The sequence below is a fragment of the Microcaecilia unicolor genome, chromosome 7 (genome assembly GCF_901765095.1).
Source record: "Microcaecilia unicolor chromosome 7, aMicUni1.1, whole genome shotgun sequence".
Lineage (NCBI taxonomy): Eukaryota > Metazoa > Chordata > Amphibia > Gymnophiona > Siphonopidae > Microcaecilia > Microcaecilia unicolor.
In genome coordinates, this window is record NC_044037.1 from 150,110,146 (window position 1) to 150,124,737 (window position 14,592).

Here is a 14,592-nt window from a genome sequence, read left to right on the forward strand (position 1 = left end):
TTTTTTTGTTTTCATTTTTGTTGCTGAGTTGAAAGTACAAGAGTGCTGGAGCTATGTACTAAGCCTGGGGAGGCATATAGCCCCAGGGAAGAGAATGTTCCTAATTAAATACAGAAAATTTCTGACTGGTTTGATATTGTTTGAACTGCTAAGCATCCAGAGTTACCTAGTAAATCTGATGTGGTTGGGCCTAGGACTGGGAAAGTTGAAGCACAGCCAAGCGGCGTGGGAAGTGTTTACACTACTCAATATCCTAATTAAATTAGGGAATTTCTCAGGCACATCCCCATACAAAGTCTTAAAAGCCAGACAGCACAACTTGAACTTAACACATTGAATGTAGATCCATAAACAAAGGAGTAACAATCATATCTTGATCATAATGCTCTTTGACTTCTAATGCATTCATTTGTTAAGACAAAGCTTGATTATTTTAATTCCTTTTATCAAGGTTTACCTTTACCTGGGGATTAGAAGACTTCAAATAGTTCAGAACCCAGCTGTTACCAGGTGTGAAAAAAATTTGACCATGTTACTCCCTTACTCTCTCTGAGCACTAGTTCCCTGTTTCTTTTCGTGAACCTTTCAAAATTATAATGTTCTAGTACATATTGTGTTGTCATTGCAAGCAGTATACCATGCCATACTTTGTATTGTTGTTCGAATATTTTTACTGCTCTAATTGCCTATTGTTCATGTTTGATCTATTCTTACTGTATACCTCCTTGAGTGAATTCCTTCAAAAAGGCGGTAAATAAATAAATAAGATCCTAACAATAACCCATCAAGTAATCTGGCTTGCCACTGTTTCTTCATAGATCACCAATTGCTTATACACCTTTTCATGCTCCTTATGCTTCTCCCTTCTCAGTTATGTATTCAACTGGATTGCATGTATAACTCTTGTTTTAGCATTGTTGCACCATCCTTGTGGAATAGTTTGCCTACTGACACACATGTTGAACCTTTGTGCAAGGCTTTTAGGAAAGCTCTGAAACTATTTTTCATTGGCATTTTCCACCTGATTAAGATCCTATCCTATATAGACCAACATTCACTGGAAAGTTCTGCTACAGTACCCTGTAACTGGGTTTGTCTTGTTTTGTGTATTATCCTCTTTCCTACCAGATTTCTTTAGTGGAATAATTATTACTACATTTTATTACGTTTTAATTTGTAACCTAGGTAACCTTTTTTTTCTTCCTGAGTAATTATTTTCTTCCATTTATATATAATGTTATATGTAAATCGCTCAGATAGCCCCTTTGATGGGTGGCATACCGAAGTGTGACCCAGACTTAAATAGAATAGGTACTGACTTGAGAAAACTCTCTTTACTCTTTTGGGATCTTACCAGGTACTTGTGACCTGGATTGGCCACTGCTGGAAACAGGATTCTGGGCTTATTGGACTTTCGGCCTGTCCCAGTAAAGCGATGCTTATGTACTTAAGTAAAGCCACTGATAAAAAAAATTCACCCTTGTTAGAGAACAGAAAAAAAAAAAGTCTGAAAGAATCATGTTTGGAGCTTATACGGTCTGTGCCCTGAAGAGCATAGGAACAAATCAAAGTAGGGTATACACAAAGTAGCACACATGAGTTGTCTTGTTGGGCAGACTGGATGGACCGTGCACGTCTTTTTCTGCCGTCATCTACTATGTTACTATGAGCAAGCCTCCACTTCAGATAAGTTCAGTCTCAGTTAACTATTTTAGTAGCTGTAATGGCTTTTACTGATTTAAATATATTTTTATTAGATTTCTGTTTATGTGCTATATGATGACTACATATGTTTTTTGTACTCTAGTTTGTGAAAAGAGAATATAAATGTATAAACCCTAACCATAACTATACCTGATGTCAAAGAGAATATTAACCAATGGGTGGGTCATTACGCAGGAAATCTTCAAGACACACAGACAATATTAATAACACAGCTAATATATACCTTTCCAAACCAAAGGTTTTACTGAGGTTGATTAAAATAAAAAATTCACATATAATGAAACTACTCCCTGTATCAATGAGCTAGCAATAATCATTGTCATTTTCCCAAACATAAAAAGCATCTCTTTACCTGGTTTTCATACAGAACAAAGATAAATTTAGGTGCAGAAGATCCATGGGAAGTGCCTGTCAATGTGGAGGAAGCCAGAGCAGAATAAAAACCCTTAGAAAGATCAGTAGTTGTTTTGGAGGGGGTACAAACTGACGAGCCAATCACCTTGGAGGGGCAGGAGACCTCTGAAAACATTGCTTTAGAGGGGGTAGAGAAGACAGAGCCTCTTGCCTTGGCAGGAGCAGAGACTGGAGAGTCTATTTTCATGGAGGGGACAGAGACTGTGACTGTGGAAAATTGAGAGGTAACACAGCTAGTTACTTTAGAAGAAGACACACACACCTCTGTGGTGGCCATGGCAGCAGAGGGAGCAAAACAGGGGACTTCAACAGAGTTAGTCCCTTTGTAGGGGGCAGGGACAATAGCCTTAGAGGGGGGCAGAGAGGTATAAGTTGCCCTGGAAGAACCCAAAGCAGACTTGGATTCTTGTGACAGAACATTGGCAACAGTTACCTGGGGTGCTGAGAAAGATGATTTGGAAGTAATTGTGGGAATAGTTTTCAGCATGCCAGGTGATTTTATGGTACTAGAACGAGGCCATGTAGCAGGAGATGGGCAAGGCACTGACCAGGGAGCTTCAGATGAGCAGGATATTGGCCAAGGAGTTTGAGTTGTGCAAGGCATCAACCAAGGAGCCTGAGATGAACACGGAATTGGCCAGGGGCATTGAGATGAGCAGGGAACCCACCAGCATTGGTGAACAGAACTGTTCATCTGCCAGGAAGGTGGGTACGAATTTGTCATCTGCCAAGAGGCTGGACCTGTATTTGGCACCATCCAGGGGACAATACAAGAGCTATGCATTGCCCAAGCAGGTTGGGAGCAATTAGAAGGCAAGGAAGCATTAGGTGCTGACATGGTTGGTAAGGAAGAACTGAATGGCAGAGAAGACTTAGGCACTGCTTTGGCAGGTACAGAGGAATTGGTAGATAGGCCAGAATTTGCTATTGTGCAGGAAGTTGGTGCTTTACAGTGGACCATGTTAGTTGTAGACACTGTTCCAGTCTGCAGGTCAGATAAAGCCCATTCCTGAAACATTTGGATCTGAACTGACAACAGTCATAAGGTTTGGGGCAATTGTCAAGTCAGTTGTGCTAGAGTCTGGCAACACAGAAAAACCTGGGGAGGTGCTAGACACCACTTTTTCTTCAATATTTTTCCCAAAAATAACTTTATGCTCTGGGGAAGGTAGAATTGGAGAAGTTCCAACAGTTGACGATACAGCTTCTCTTGCAACTTGTATAAGGCAAACTTTGATGTTTTTTCCATGAATGTGTTTTCCATCCATTTCCTCTACAGCCATCTCAGCCTGCCTGGCTGTTTTGAAAGTAAGAAAGGCAAAACTGTAAAAATAAATGAACAATTAATACATACTACGATAATTACTACAGATGAAAACATCTGTCAAATACTCTATACACCTTTTAGAAACGCATATTGTTCACTATAAAAATTATTTTTAACTTGAACTCTGAAATTTCTTCAATAGTTATTGACAAATCGTGTTCACCTTGTATTCTCTTCCAGACTCTCAAAAGAAATTACTTGACATCTTTATTACTATTGGTCAAAAGCATGTTCTAGCCAATTGGAAGTCCTTTCATATGCTCAACATTCATTTTTGGAGGTATTCTCTATTACACCACTACAAATTCGAGCTCTCAATTGCTGAAAATTAGGGTACTACGAGAAATTGTTTACTATGGTCAGCATTTGAAGATTCCTAGATAATATTGCTATATAACTTTTAAGCAATATAAGTTATAATGGATACCTCTGATAACATTTTCTCTCTTTTCTTTCTCATAATGTAATGTTTATACCACTCTTAGTTTCTCTTTCAAGGTTTTGACAAATTATTCTATTGTTATTTTGTTTTACATGTCTAAAATTTCAATATAATTTCATGTGAACAAATATTTTGTACCAAAATTTTGGCAAGATTAATGTTTATAGATTTAACAGTCATTGAAGACATAGATGTCAAAGCTATAGCCATCACAAAACTTAACATTAGTCCTTAATAAACTACACTTTACCCTGATATACCGTGTGCCCTGAATGAAAATGCAAGAGCTTAATATAAGTACATTTTTCAATCTGCAATATCAATGACAACACAATATCAAGCACATGGAAGAATAAAAAAAAAGCACCAAGGGCCTCCAGAGCTAGGATAGGAATTCTTTTTTCAAAGACCCGACACAGGCCATTTTCGGCCTTCCTGCCTGCATCATGGGTCTGTAGTAAATATACCACCCTGAAAGTCGGCTATCCAATATAAAATCCACAGTGTCAGCTACACAGCAAAGTTTCCAGAGTGCTGCAAAATCGTGGCTCACAGGCATCACCACAAATGCGCACAAAAAAAAAAAAGATTTTGTGAGCTTGACATTCTACTGCTCACTATAAACCCTGTTAACTTATTACTTTGTAGTTTGATTAACCTATTTTATGTAGTATTTCTTCTTAAAAGGTTTTTTTTTTCTTATTTTCAAAGGAGTGTTTAACTTCATTTCAGAGGGTCTGGTAGGTCTGCTGAAGAATATGTTTATCAGATTTTTGAATATGGGAGAGGTTCAATGGAATTCAACATTAGCTGTGGACCACCTTCGCAAAATGTCTTCACAAAAATGGTTAACAGAGAGGAGGTGGAAAAATTACAGGCTGGTGTATTTTACCTCAGTGATGAGGAAAGCAACAAAGACATATTAACGGGAAAGACATTGAACCATACCCAGTGGGGGAAATTTATAACAGGGTGCCAATGAGGAAAGTCCAAAAAAGTGCCTATGTTTATTAAGGCAGAGACAATATTAAACCCACCCAAGCTGTTGAACCTTTCAATGTTTTATAACAAAGTTCACGTCACAACTTCACTTTCTGTTTCAACCATACAAAACTTTATTCTTTATCTCCAAACATATTCTTAGGTAGTATCTTCCAACTTTGTATTCTTACATTTACAGCTTCATGCTTTAAAAGAATATTCTCATTTTAGTTAAACACATTCACATCTCTTATACTCCAAACAGTATAAAGTTCATTAACCGGACACCTTCACCACCTACATGCGGCATGTTTCGCCAATCACTGCTTCAGGGTGTGGTCCGAATTCTACTAAAAAAAACACATATAAAACATCATCACCTACTGATATACTCTTATGGGTCGGAACATATATAAACCAATCCATCAACAAACATTTCACATACCGCTATACATAGCAAGACCTCCGTTTCACATCGGTGTCTGTCATGTTTACATTACATTTCATTTCATCCGTGCACTTTGTTACATATTTATAGCATTTTCAGACTCAGAATGAGCCAAGAAAACCTAAATGGCTCCTTACCTCCGCCCCAAAACGTCACCACTCATCATAATGCAGCTTCCCAATCAATTTCTAAATTTAGGCCCCCAGGGGTCATGGTGCCTAGCGTGTAACATACATACATACATAACATAGTAGATGACGGCAGAAAAAGACCTGCACATAAATTCACCATTGTTTTTTGTAACTGAGCAAACTATCCGCATCCCCTCCCTCTCTCCCTAATTGGATATAATCAATAACATGTCATCTTATATCTCACCAATCATGTTGCTTGGTCAGCCAATGGCTTACTATTGGGGCGTCAGTGTGGTAGTATGTATTCTTGATTTATGTTCATTTAATCTATTCTTTACTGGCCTCGTTGACTTCCCCACATAAATGAGATGACATGGACAACTTATGTATACCACATTATTACTATTGCAATTGGTGTTATGTCCTGTGATAAAGGTCCGCCTACTCCCAGGTACCTGCCAATCGGTGCCTTGAATAGTTAATGAGCACCACTGACACTTGCCACACTGGACGTTATCGGGGCGACAGATCACAAGCCCCCATGATCAAACAGATGAGGAGGGACCTCCCCACAATCCATAGTAGTTACAACAGCAGGATGTACATTACAACAGAATGAACATGATGTTTTGGAATTAGGATTTTCGTTTGTACCATCTGCACGATATGATCCATTTCGTATGTCATGTCCCCTACCTCAACGCAAGCGGCATCCTTGGGCTGCGTGGGGTCCCGTCGACACGCACACTTGACTGGCACTGCCTGAGCCATGTGTGTGTAGTCCTCTCTGGGCTTGTTCAGAAAGCGGTGGTTGCAGGCTCCTTAAATGCTTGCTTCCAAGCACCTGTTTCTGCTCTCTCTCTGCCTGGCTTCCAGGCTCCTTGATTGCTTTGCTTCCACCCACCTGGGTCTGCTCTTCCTCTGCCTGGCTTCCCTTGCTTCTCTCCTATTGGTCTTCCGGTTCCTCCTTCCCCTGTTCTTGTCCTATGGCTGTGCCCCTTCTCCCTGCTGATGTCAGATGCCAGCACTTTATCAGCTGAGCTCTCCCTGGACTCCATGTGCCAGCTTCTACTTTGGTAGGCGTTTCTAACTTTGTAGTCTGCTTGTTATCTACTGGTCCTTCGTTGCTGACTTTGCCTGTACCTGGATTACCCTTCTGCCTGCCGACTTTCACCTGTACCTGGAATACCCTTCTGCCTGCGACTTTCGCCCTGTACCTGGATTACTCTATTGCCTGCCACCTGCCTACTGACTTTCACCTGTATCGGATTACCTCTCTTGCCTGCCGCCTGCCTACTGACCTTCGTCTGTACCTGGATTACACTCTTGCCTGCCGCCTGCCTACTGACTTTCACCTGTATCTGGATTACACTCTTGCCTGCCGCCTGCCTACTGACTTTCGCCTGTATCTGGATTACTCGCTTGCCTGCCGCCTGCCTACTGACTTTCACCTGTGTCTGGATTACTCGCTTGCCTGCCGCCTGCCTACTGACTTTCACCTGAATCTGGATTACTTGCCTGCCGCCTGCCTACTAACTGCTGCTTGTACCTGGATTACTCTCTTGACCTGCTGCCTGCTGGCCGATACATCATCACCCGATTCCAGCTCCGTCCCGTAAGTCCTGCAGGCCGCCCGCACCCAGAAGCTCAACCTCTGGGGAATGGTGGTCAGCGCAGGTGAAACCCGGGGTTGTCCAGCCACCAAGCAGAACCTGGCCCGAGTACTGGGCTCAGCATCGCTCTACTTGGTACAAGAACTCACAAGTCTGACAGTATGAGATTGGCGATTAAAGTTTTATACGTAAATTGTAATTGAAGATCTTTTTTGCCCTCAGAATCAATTTTGCAGACGTATCAATAGTAAAGCCACTATCTAAATGGATTCCCCCAGGGAATGTGAACCCAGCGCTACAAACTTTTCAAGATTTGCTGATTTTGGAGTTGACCACTACTGAAAACAATTTAACTGGTTTAATAAGAATAATTTGTCCTCTGATTTATGGGAGGCGTTATCTCAGTTACATATGAATAAAGATCTGATTATCTTGAAGGCAGACAAAGGGGGAGCTGTTACTGTTCAACCTTTGAGTACATACCAGACGGAGGCATTAAAAACAGCTAAGTGATCATCAGGTTTATAAATTGTTGGAATATGACCCTACGAGAGGAATTACAGGATACTATCCTAGAGATTGGTGAGATATAAGATGGTGTGTTATTGATTATATCCAATTAGGGAGAGAAGGAGGGGATGCGGATAGTTTGCTCAGTTACAAAGAACAATGGTGGATTACACGCTAGGTACCATGACCCCTGGGGGCCTAAATTTAGAAATTGATTGGGCAGCTGCATTATGAGTGATAACGTTCTGGGGCGGAGTAAGGAGCCATTTTGGATTTTTTTGGGTCATTCTGAGTCTGAAAATGCTATAAATTACATAGCAAAGTGCACGGGTGTGAAACGAAATGTAAACATGACAGACACCGATGTGAAACGGAGGTATTGCTACGTATGTGAAATGTTTTGGTGATGGATTGGTTAATATATGTTCTGACCCGTAAGAGTATATCAACTAGGTGATGATATGTTTTATATGTGTTTTTTGAGTAGGAATTCGGGACTACACCCTGAAGCAGCGATTGGCGAAACATGCTGCATGTAGGTGGTGAAAGTGTCCAGTTAATGCACTTTAAACTATTTGGAGTATAAAGAGATGTGAATGTAAGAATACAAAGTTGGAAGATACATACCTAAGAATATGTTTGCTACTACAATACTAGGTTGTCCTTACATAAATTAGTCATGGAATTACTCTTCATATTATTAGACTAATCCACACATCTAAATATCAACTAACATTTATTAACTAACAAGGATGTTACTTTCATACACAACTCATACTATTCAACAAGTGTAATGCCTATACACATATTATGCTAGCTAAATGCAATAAAGATTTCCCACTCAAAGTGGCTTAAAACATGTCCAACAAATAACTGTTTGTTATTATAACTACAAACAGCACTATAGCCACATTTTGGATAAATAACTAATTCTAGTCCACATAGTGTCCAAATTATCCAATGCTGTCTTCAAGCAGCCGAATCACATTCCTCCTTCAAGGCAATCACAATTTGAACTTCTTCTGATGATTCACATATATTCCAACAGTGAGTCAAATCTTTCCTCGGTCTCAACACAGGCCGTGTTTCTTATTACTTCATCAGGAGACCTGATACAAAACATATACAATTACATCCCAACCCATACTATATATTTCCCAAATAAGACTTCTACTCAACAAAATTTAGGTTGTTGAAAATAATACCTTGACCAGCCTCATTTAAACGTCAGGCACACCTCCAGCTACTCCAGCTTCTGGCGTACTGATATCATCACAATGAATCAGGTGATTTACCCTGTCTATGGAAACCTATATTCGCCTTTATAAAGCCATCAAAAGGGGCCAATCAATCTCTTTATTTAGTCCATGGGGTTCCACCGTCTTCCAATTAAATATGATACGCTGTTCTTTATGGATGTTTTTCAGTGCAACCTCTACTGCTCTGAATACTAACAAGCACTATAAACTGCAAATCCTGTATCAAATGCTGATACTGCAGCCAATGGCTAACTAATGGAGTGTCTGTTTTTTGCAATCTGTTACTCAAAGTTGCACTATACGCATTTTAATCTTACGAGTTGTTTCACCAATATACCATAATTGGCAAGGGCAACATATTCCAAATACTAACATTTTGTGTATTACAGTCCGTTTTCTTTTTCAAATAAAAGTATTTCCCAATTGATTTTACCCAAACTCGATCCGTGCACATTGCATACCTGCAATATACACATGAAAAACATTGTGTATGCCGGGCACTACTTCACCCTAGTTAGTAAGTTCAATGATTCCTAGATAAAATTTCCCCCATATTTCTCTCTGAAGAACAAGCAAATTTAGGTTTGTGGTGTCAACTCTGATGCAATGACAATTATCGGCCAATGTTCATAATAATAACCTGAATGGCTCTTGTTACTTATAATACAGGAGAAAGCGAATGCTACATACCTGTAGAAGGTATTCTCCGAGGACAGCAGGCTGATTGTTCTCACTGATGGGTTGACGTCCTCGGCAGCCCCCTCCATCGGAAAGTTTACTAGCAAAGGCCTTTGCTAGTCCTCGCGCGCCCATGCGCACCGCTCATGCGCGGCCGTCTTCCCGCCCGAAAACCGGCTCGAGCCGGCCAGTCCAGTATGGTAGCAAGACAATACACTTCAAGGGAAGACACAACTCCAAAGGGGAGGCGGGCGGGTTTGTGAGAACAATCAGCCTGCTGTCCCGGAGAATACCTTCTACAGGTATGTAGCATTCGCTTTCTCAGAGGACAAGCAGGCTGCTTGTTCTCACTGATGGGGTATCCCTAGCCCCCAGGCTCACTCAAAACAACAAGCATGGTCAATTGGGCCTCGCAACGGCGGAGGACATAACTGAGATTGGACCTAAAAAATTTACCAACTAACTGAGAGTGTAGCCTGGAACAGAACAAACAGGGCCCTCGGGGGGTGGAGTGGGATCCTAAAGCCCAAAACAGGTTCTGAAGAAACTGACTGCCCGAACCGACTGTCGCGTCGGGTATCCTGCTGCAGGCAGTAATGAGATGTGAATGTGTGGACAGATGACCACGTCGCAGCTTTGCAAATTCTTCAATGGAGGCTGACTTCAAGTGGGCTACCGACGCAGCCATGGCTCTAACATTATGAGCCGTGACATGACCCTCAAGAGCCAGCCCCGCCTGGGCGTAAGTGAAGGAAATGCAATCTGCTAGCCAATTGGATATGGTGCGTTTCCCTACAGCCACTCCCCTCCTATTGGGATCAAAAGAAATAAACAATTGGGCGGACTGTCTGTGGGCTGTGTCCGCTCCAAAATGGAAGGCCAATGCTCTCTTGCAGTCCAATGTGTGCAGCTGACGGTCAGCAGGGCAGGAATGAGGACGGGGAAAAGAATGTTGGCAAGACAATTGACTGGTTCAGATGGAACTCTCGACACAACCTTTGGCAGGAACTTAGGGTGAGTGCGGAGGACTACTCTGTTATGATGAAATTTGGTGTAAGGGCCTGGGCTACCAGGGCCTGAAGCCACTGACTCTACGAGCTGAAGTAACTGCCCACCAAGAAAATGACCTTCCAAGTCAAGTACTTCAGATGGCAGGAATTCAGTGGCTCGAAAGGAGGTTTCATCAGCTGGGTGAGAACGACATTGAGATCCCATGACACTGTAGGAGGCTTGACAGGGGGCTTTGACAAAAGCAAACCTCTCATGAAGCGAACCACTAAAGGCTGTCCTGAGATCGGCTTACCTTCCACACGGTAATGGTATGCACTGATTGCGCTAAGGTGAACTCTTACAGAGTTGGTCTTGAGACCAGACTCAGACAAGTGCAGAAGGTATTCAAGCAGGGTCTGTGTAGGACAAGAGCGAGGATCTAGGGCCTTGCTGTCACACCAGACGGCAAACCTCCTCCAATGGAAGAAGTAACTTCTCTTAGTGGAATCTTTCCTGGAAGCAAGCAAGATGCAGGAGACACCCTCTGACAGACCCAAAGAGGCAAAGTCTACGCCCTCAACATCCAGGCCGTAAGAGCCAGCGACTGGAGGTTGGGATGCAGAAGCGCCCCTTCGTCCTGTGTGATGAGGGTCGGAAAACACTCCAATCTCCACGGTTCTTCTGAGGACAACTCCAGAAGAAGAGGGAACCAGATCTGACGCGGCCAAAAAGGAGCAATCAGAATCATGGTGCCTCGGTCTTGCTTGAGTTTCAACAAAGTCTTCCCCACCAGAGGTATGGGAGGATAAGCATACAGCAGACCCTCCCCCCAGTCCAGGAGAAAGGCAATCCGATGCCAGTCTGCCGGTGGGCCTGAAGCCTGGAACAGAACTGAGGGACTTTGTGGTTCCATCGAGATGCGAAGAGATCTACCAAGGGGGTGCCCCACACCTGGAAGATCTGTCGTACCACACGGGACTGAGCGACCACTCGTGAGGTTGCAATATCCTGCTCAACCTGTCGGCCAGGACTGTTGTTTACGCCTGCCAGATATGTGGCTTGGAGCACCATGCCGTGACGGCGAGCCCAGAGCCACATGCTGACGGCTTCCTGACACAGGGGGCGAGATCCGGTGCCCCCCTGCTTGTTGACATAATACATGGCAACCTGGTTGTCTGTCTGAATTTGGATAATTTGGTGGGACAGCCGATCTCTGAAAGCCTTCAGAGCGTTCCAGATCGCTCGTAACTCCAGAAGATTGATCTGCAGATCGCGTTCCTGGAGGGACCAGCTTCCTTGGGTGTGAAGCCCATCGACATGAGCTCCCCATCCCAGGAGGGACGCATCCGTGGTCAGCACTTTTTGTGGCTGAGGAATTTGGAAGGGACGTCCCAGAGTCAAATTGGAGCAAATCGTCCACCAATACAGGGATTTGAGAAAACACGTGGACAGGTGGATCACGTCCTCTAGACCCCCAGCGGCCTGATACCACTGGGAGGCTAGGGTCCATTGAGCAGATCTCATGTGAAGGCGGGCCATGGGAGTCACATGAACTGTGGAGGCCATGTGGCCCAGCAATCTCAACATCTGCCGAGCTGTGATCTGCTGGGACGCTCGCACCCGCGAGACGAGGGACAACAAGTTGTTGGCTCTCGTCTCTGGGAGATAGGCGCGAGCCGTCCGAGAATCCAGCAGAGCTCCTATGAATTCGAGTCTCTGCATTGGGAGAAGATGGGACTTTGGATAATTTATCACAAACCCCAGTAGCTCCAGTAGGCGAATAGTCATCTGCATGGACTGCAGGGCTCCTGCCTCGGATGTGTTCTTCACCAGCCAATCGTCGAGATATGGGAACACGTGCACCCCCAGCCTGCGAAGTGCCGCTGCTACCACAGCTAGGCACTTTGTGAACACCCTGGGCGCAGAGGCGAGCCCAAAGGGTAGCACACAGTACTGGAAGTGGCGTGTGCCCAGCTGAAATCGCAGATACTGTCTGTGAGCTGGCAGTATCGGGATGTGAGTGTAGGCATCCTTCAAGTCCAGAGAGCATAGCCAATCGTTTTGCTGAATCATGGGGAGAAGGGTGCCCAGGGAAAGCATCCTGAACTTTTTTTTGACCAGATATTTGTTCAGGGCCCTTAGGTCTAGGATGGGACGCATCCCCCCTGTTTTCTTTTCCACAAGGAAGTACCTGGAATAGAATCCCAGCCCTCTTGCCTGGATGGCACGGCTCGACCGCATTGGCGCTGAGAAGGGCGGAGAGTTCCTCTGCAAGTACCTGCTTGTGCTGGAAGCTGTAAGACTGAGCTCCCGGTGGACAATTTGGAGGTTTTGAGGCCAAATTGAGGGTGTATCCTTGCCGGACTATTGCAGAACCCACTGATCGGAGGTTATGAGAGGCCACCTTTGGTGAAAAGCTTTGAACCTCCCCCGACCGGCAGGTCGCCCGGCACTGACACTTGGATGTCGGCTATGCTCTGCTGGAGCCAGTCAAAAGCTCGCCCCTTTGCTTTTGCTGGGGAGCCGCGGGGCCTTGCTGAGGCGCACGCTGCTGACGAGAGCGAGCGCGCTGGGGCTTAGCCTGGGCCGCAGGCTGTCGGGAAGGAGGATTGTACCTACGCTTACCAGAAGCATAGGGACCAGTCTTCCTTCCCCCGAAAAATCTTCTACCTGTAGAGGTAGATGCTGAAGGCTGCTGGCGGGAGAACTTGTCGAATGCGGTGTCCCGCTGGTGGAGAGACTCTACCACCTGCTCGACTTTTTCTCCAAAAATGTTGTCCCGCACGGCAAGGCGAGTCCGCAATCCGCTGCTGGAGTCTATTCTCCAGGTCGGCGGCACGCAGCCATGAGAGCCTGCGCATCACCACACCTTGAGCAGCGGCCCTGGACGCAACATCAAAAGTGTCATAAACTCCTCTGGCCAGGAATTTTCTGCACGCCTTCAGCTGCCTGACCACCTCCTGAAAAGGCTTGGCTTGCTCAGGGGGAAGAGCATCCACCAAGCCCGCCAACTGCCGCACATTGTTCCGCATGTGTATGCTCGTGTAGAGCTGGTAAGACTGGATCTTGGCCACGAGCATAGAAGAATGGTAGGCCTTCCTCCCAAAGGAGTCTAAGGTTCTAGGGTCTTTGCCCGGGGGCGCCGAAGCATGCTCCCTAGAACTCTTAGCCTTCTTTAGGGCCAAATCCACAACTCCAGAGTCATGAGGCAACTGAGTGCGCATCAGCTCTGGGTCCCCATGGATCCGGTACTGGGACTCGATCTTCTTGGGAATGTGGGGATTACTTAATGGCTTGGTCCAGTTCGCAAGCAATGTCTTTTTCAGGACATGGTGCAAGGGAACAGTGGACGCTTCCTTAGGTGGGAGAAGGATAGTCCAGGAGCTCAAACATTTCAGCCCTGGGCTCGTCCTCCACAACCACCGGGAAGGGGATGGCCGTAGACATCTCCCGGACAAAGGAAGCAAAAGACAGACTCTCGGGAGGAGAAGCTGTCTCTCAGGAGAGGGAGTGGGATCAGAAGGAAGACCCTCAGACTCCTCGTCAGAGAAATATCTGGGATCTTCCTCTTCCTCCCACGAGGCCTCACCCTTGGTGTCAGACACAAGTTCACGAACCTGTGTCTGCAACCTCGCCCTGCTCGACTCGGTGGAACCCCGTCCACGGTGGGGGCGTCGAGAGGTAGACTCCCTCGCCCGCATCGGCGAAGCTCCCTCCGCCGACGTAGTTGGGGAGCCTTCCTGGGAGGTGGCCGCGGTCGGCACCGCACGACGGGTACCGACGTCGGGGACCTCAACCTGGGCGATGGGCCAGCCGGCGCCACGCTCGACGGTACCGGAGGCGCAAGCACCGCCGGTACCGGAGGGGTAGGGCGCAAACAGCTCTCCCAGGATCTCTGGGAGAACGGCCCGGAGGCTCTCGTTTAGAGTGCTGCAGAAAAAGGCTGAGAGGTCGATGCAGGCGTCGACGTCAGAAACCTGTTCCGGGCGAGGAGGCTGTTCCGGGCTGTCCAGAGTGGAGCGCATCGACACCTCCTGAACAGAGGGTGAGCGGTCCTCTCGGTGCCGATGC

General features: G+C 45.4%; 1 protein-coding gene across 1 annotated transcript in view; it reads right to left on the reverse strand.

Annotated features, from left to right (window-relative positions):
- Positions 1 to 3,124: 3,124 nt before the first annotated feature.
- RBM44 (RNA binding motif protein 44) overlaps positions 3,125 to 14,592 on the reverse strand; it is a 356,864-nt gene continuing 345,396 nt past the window's right edge. The window contains exon 8 of the mRNA XM_030209835.1: positions 3,125 to 3,462. Coding sequence (XP_030065695.1) covers positions 3,132 to 3,462 — 331 coding nt within the window. The 3' untranslated portion in view covers positions 3,125 to 3,131. The remainder of the gene's footprint in view (positions 3,463 to 14,592) is intronic.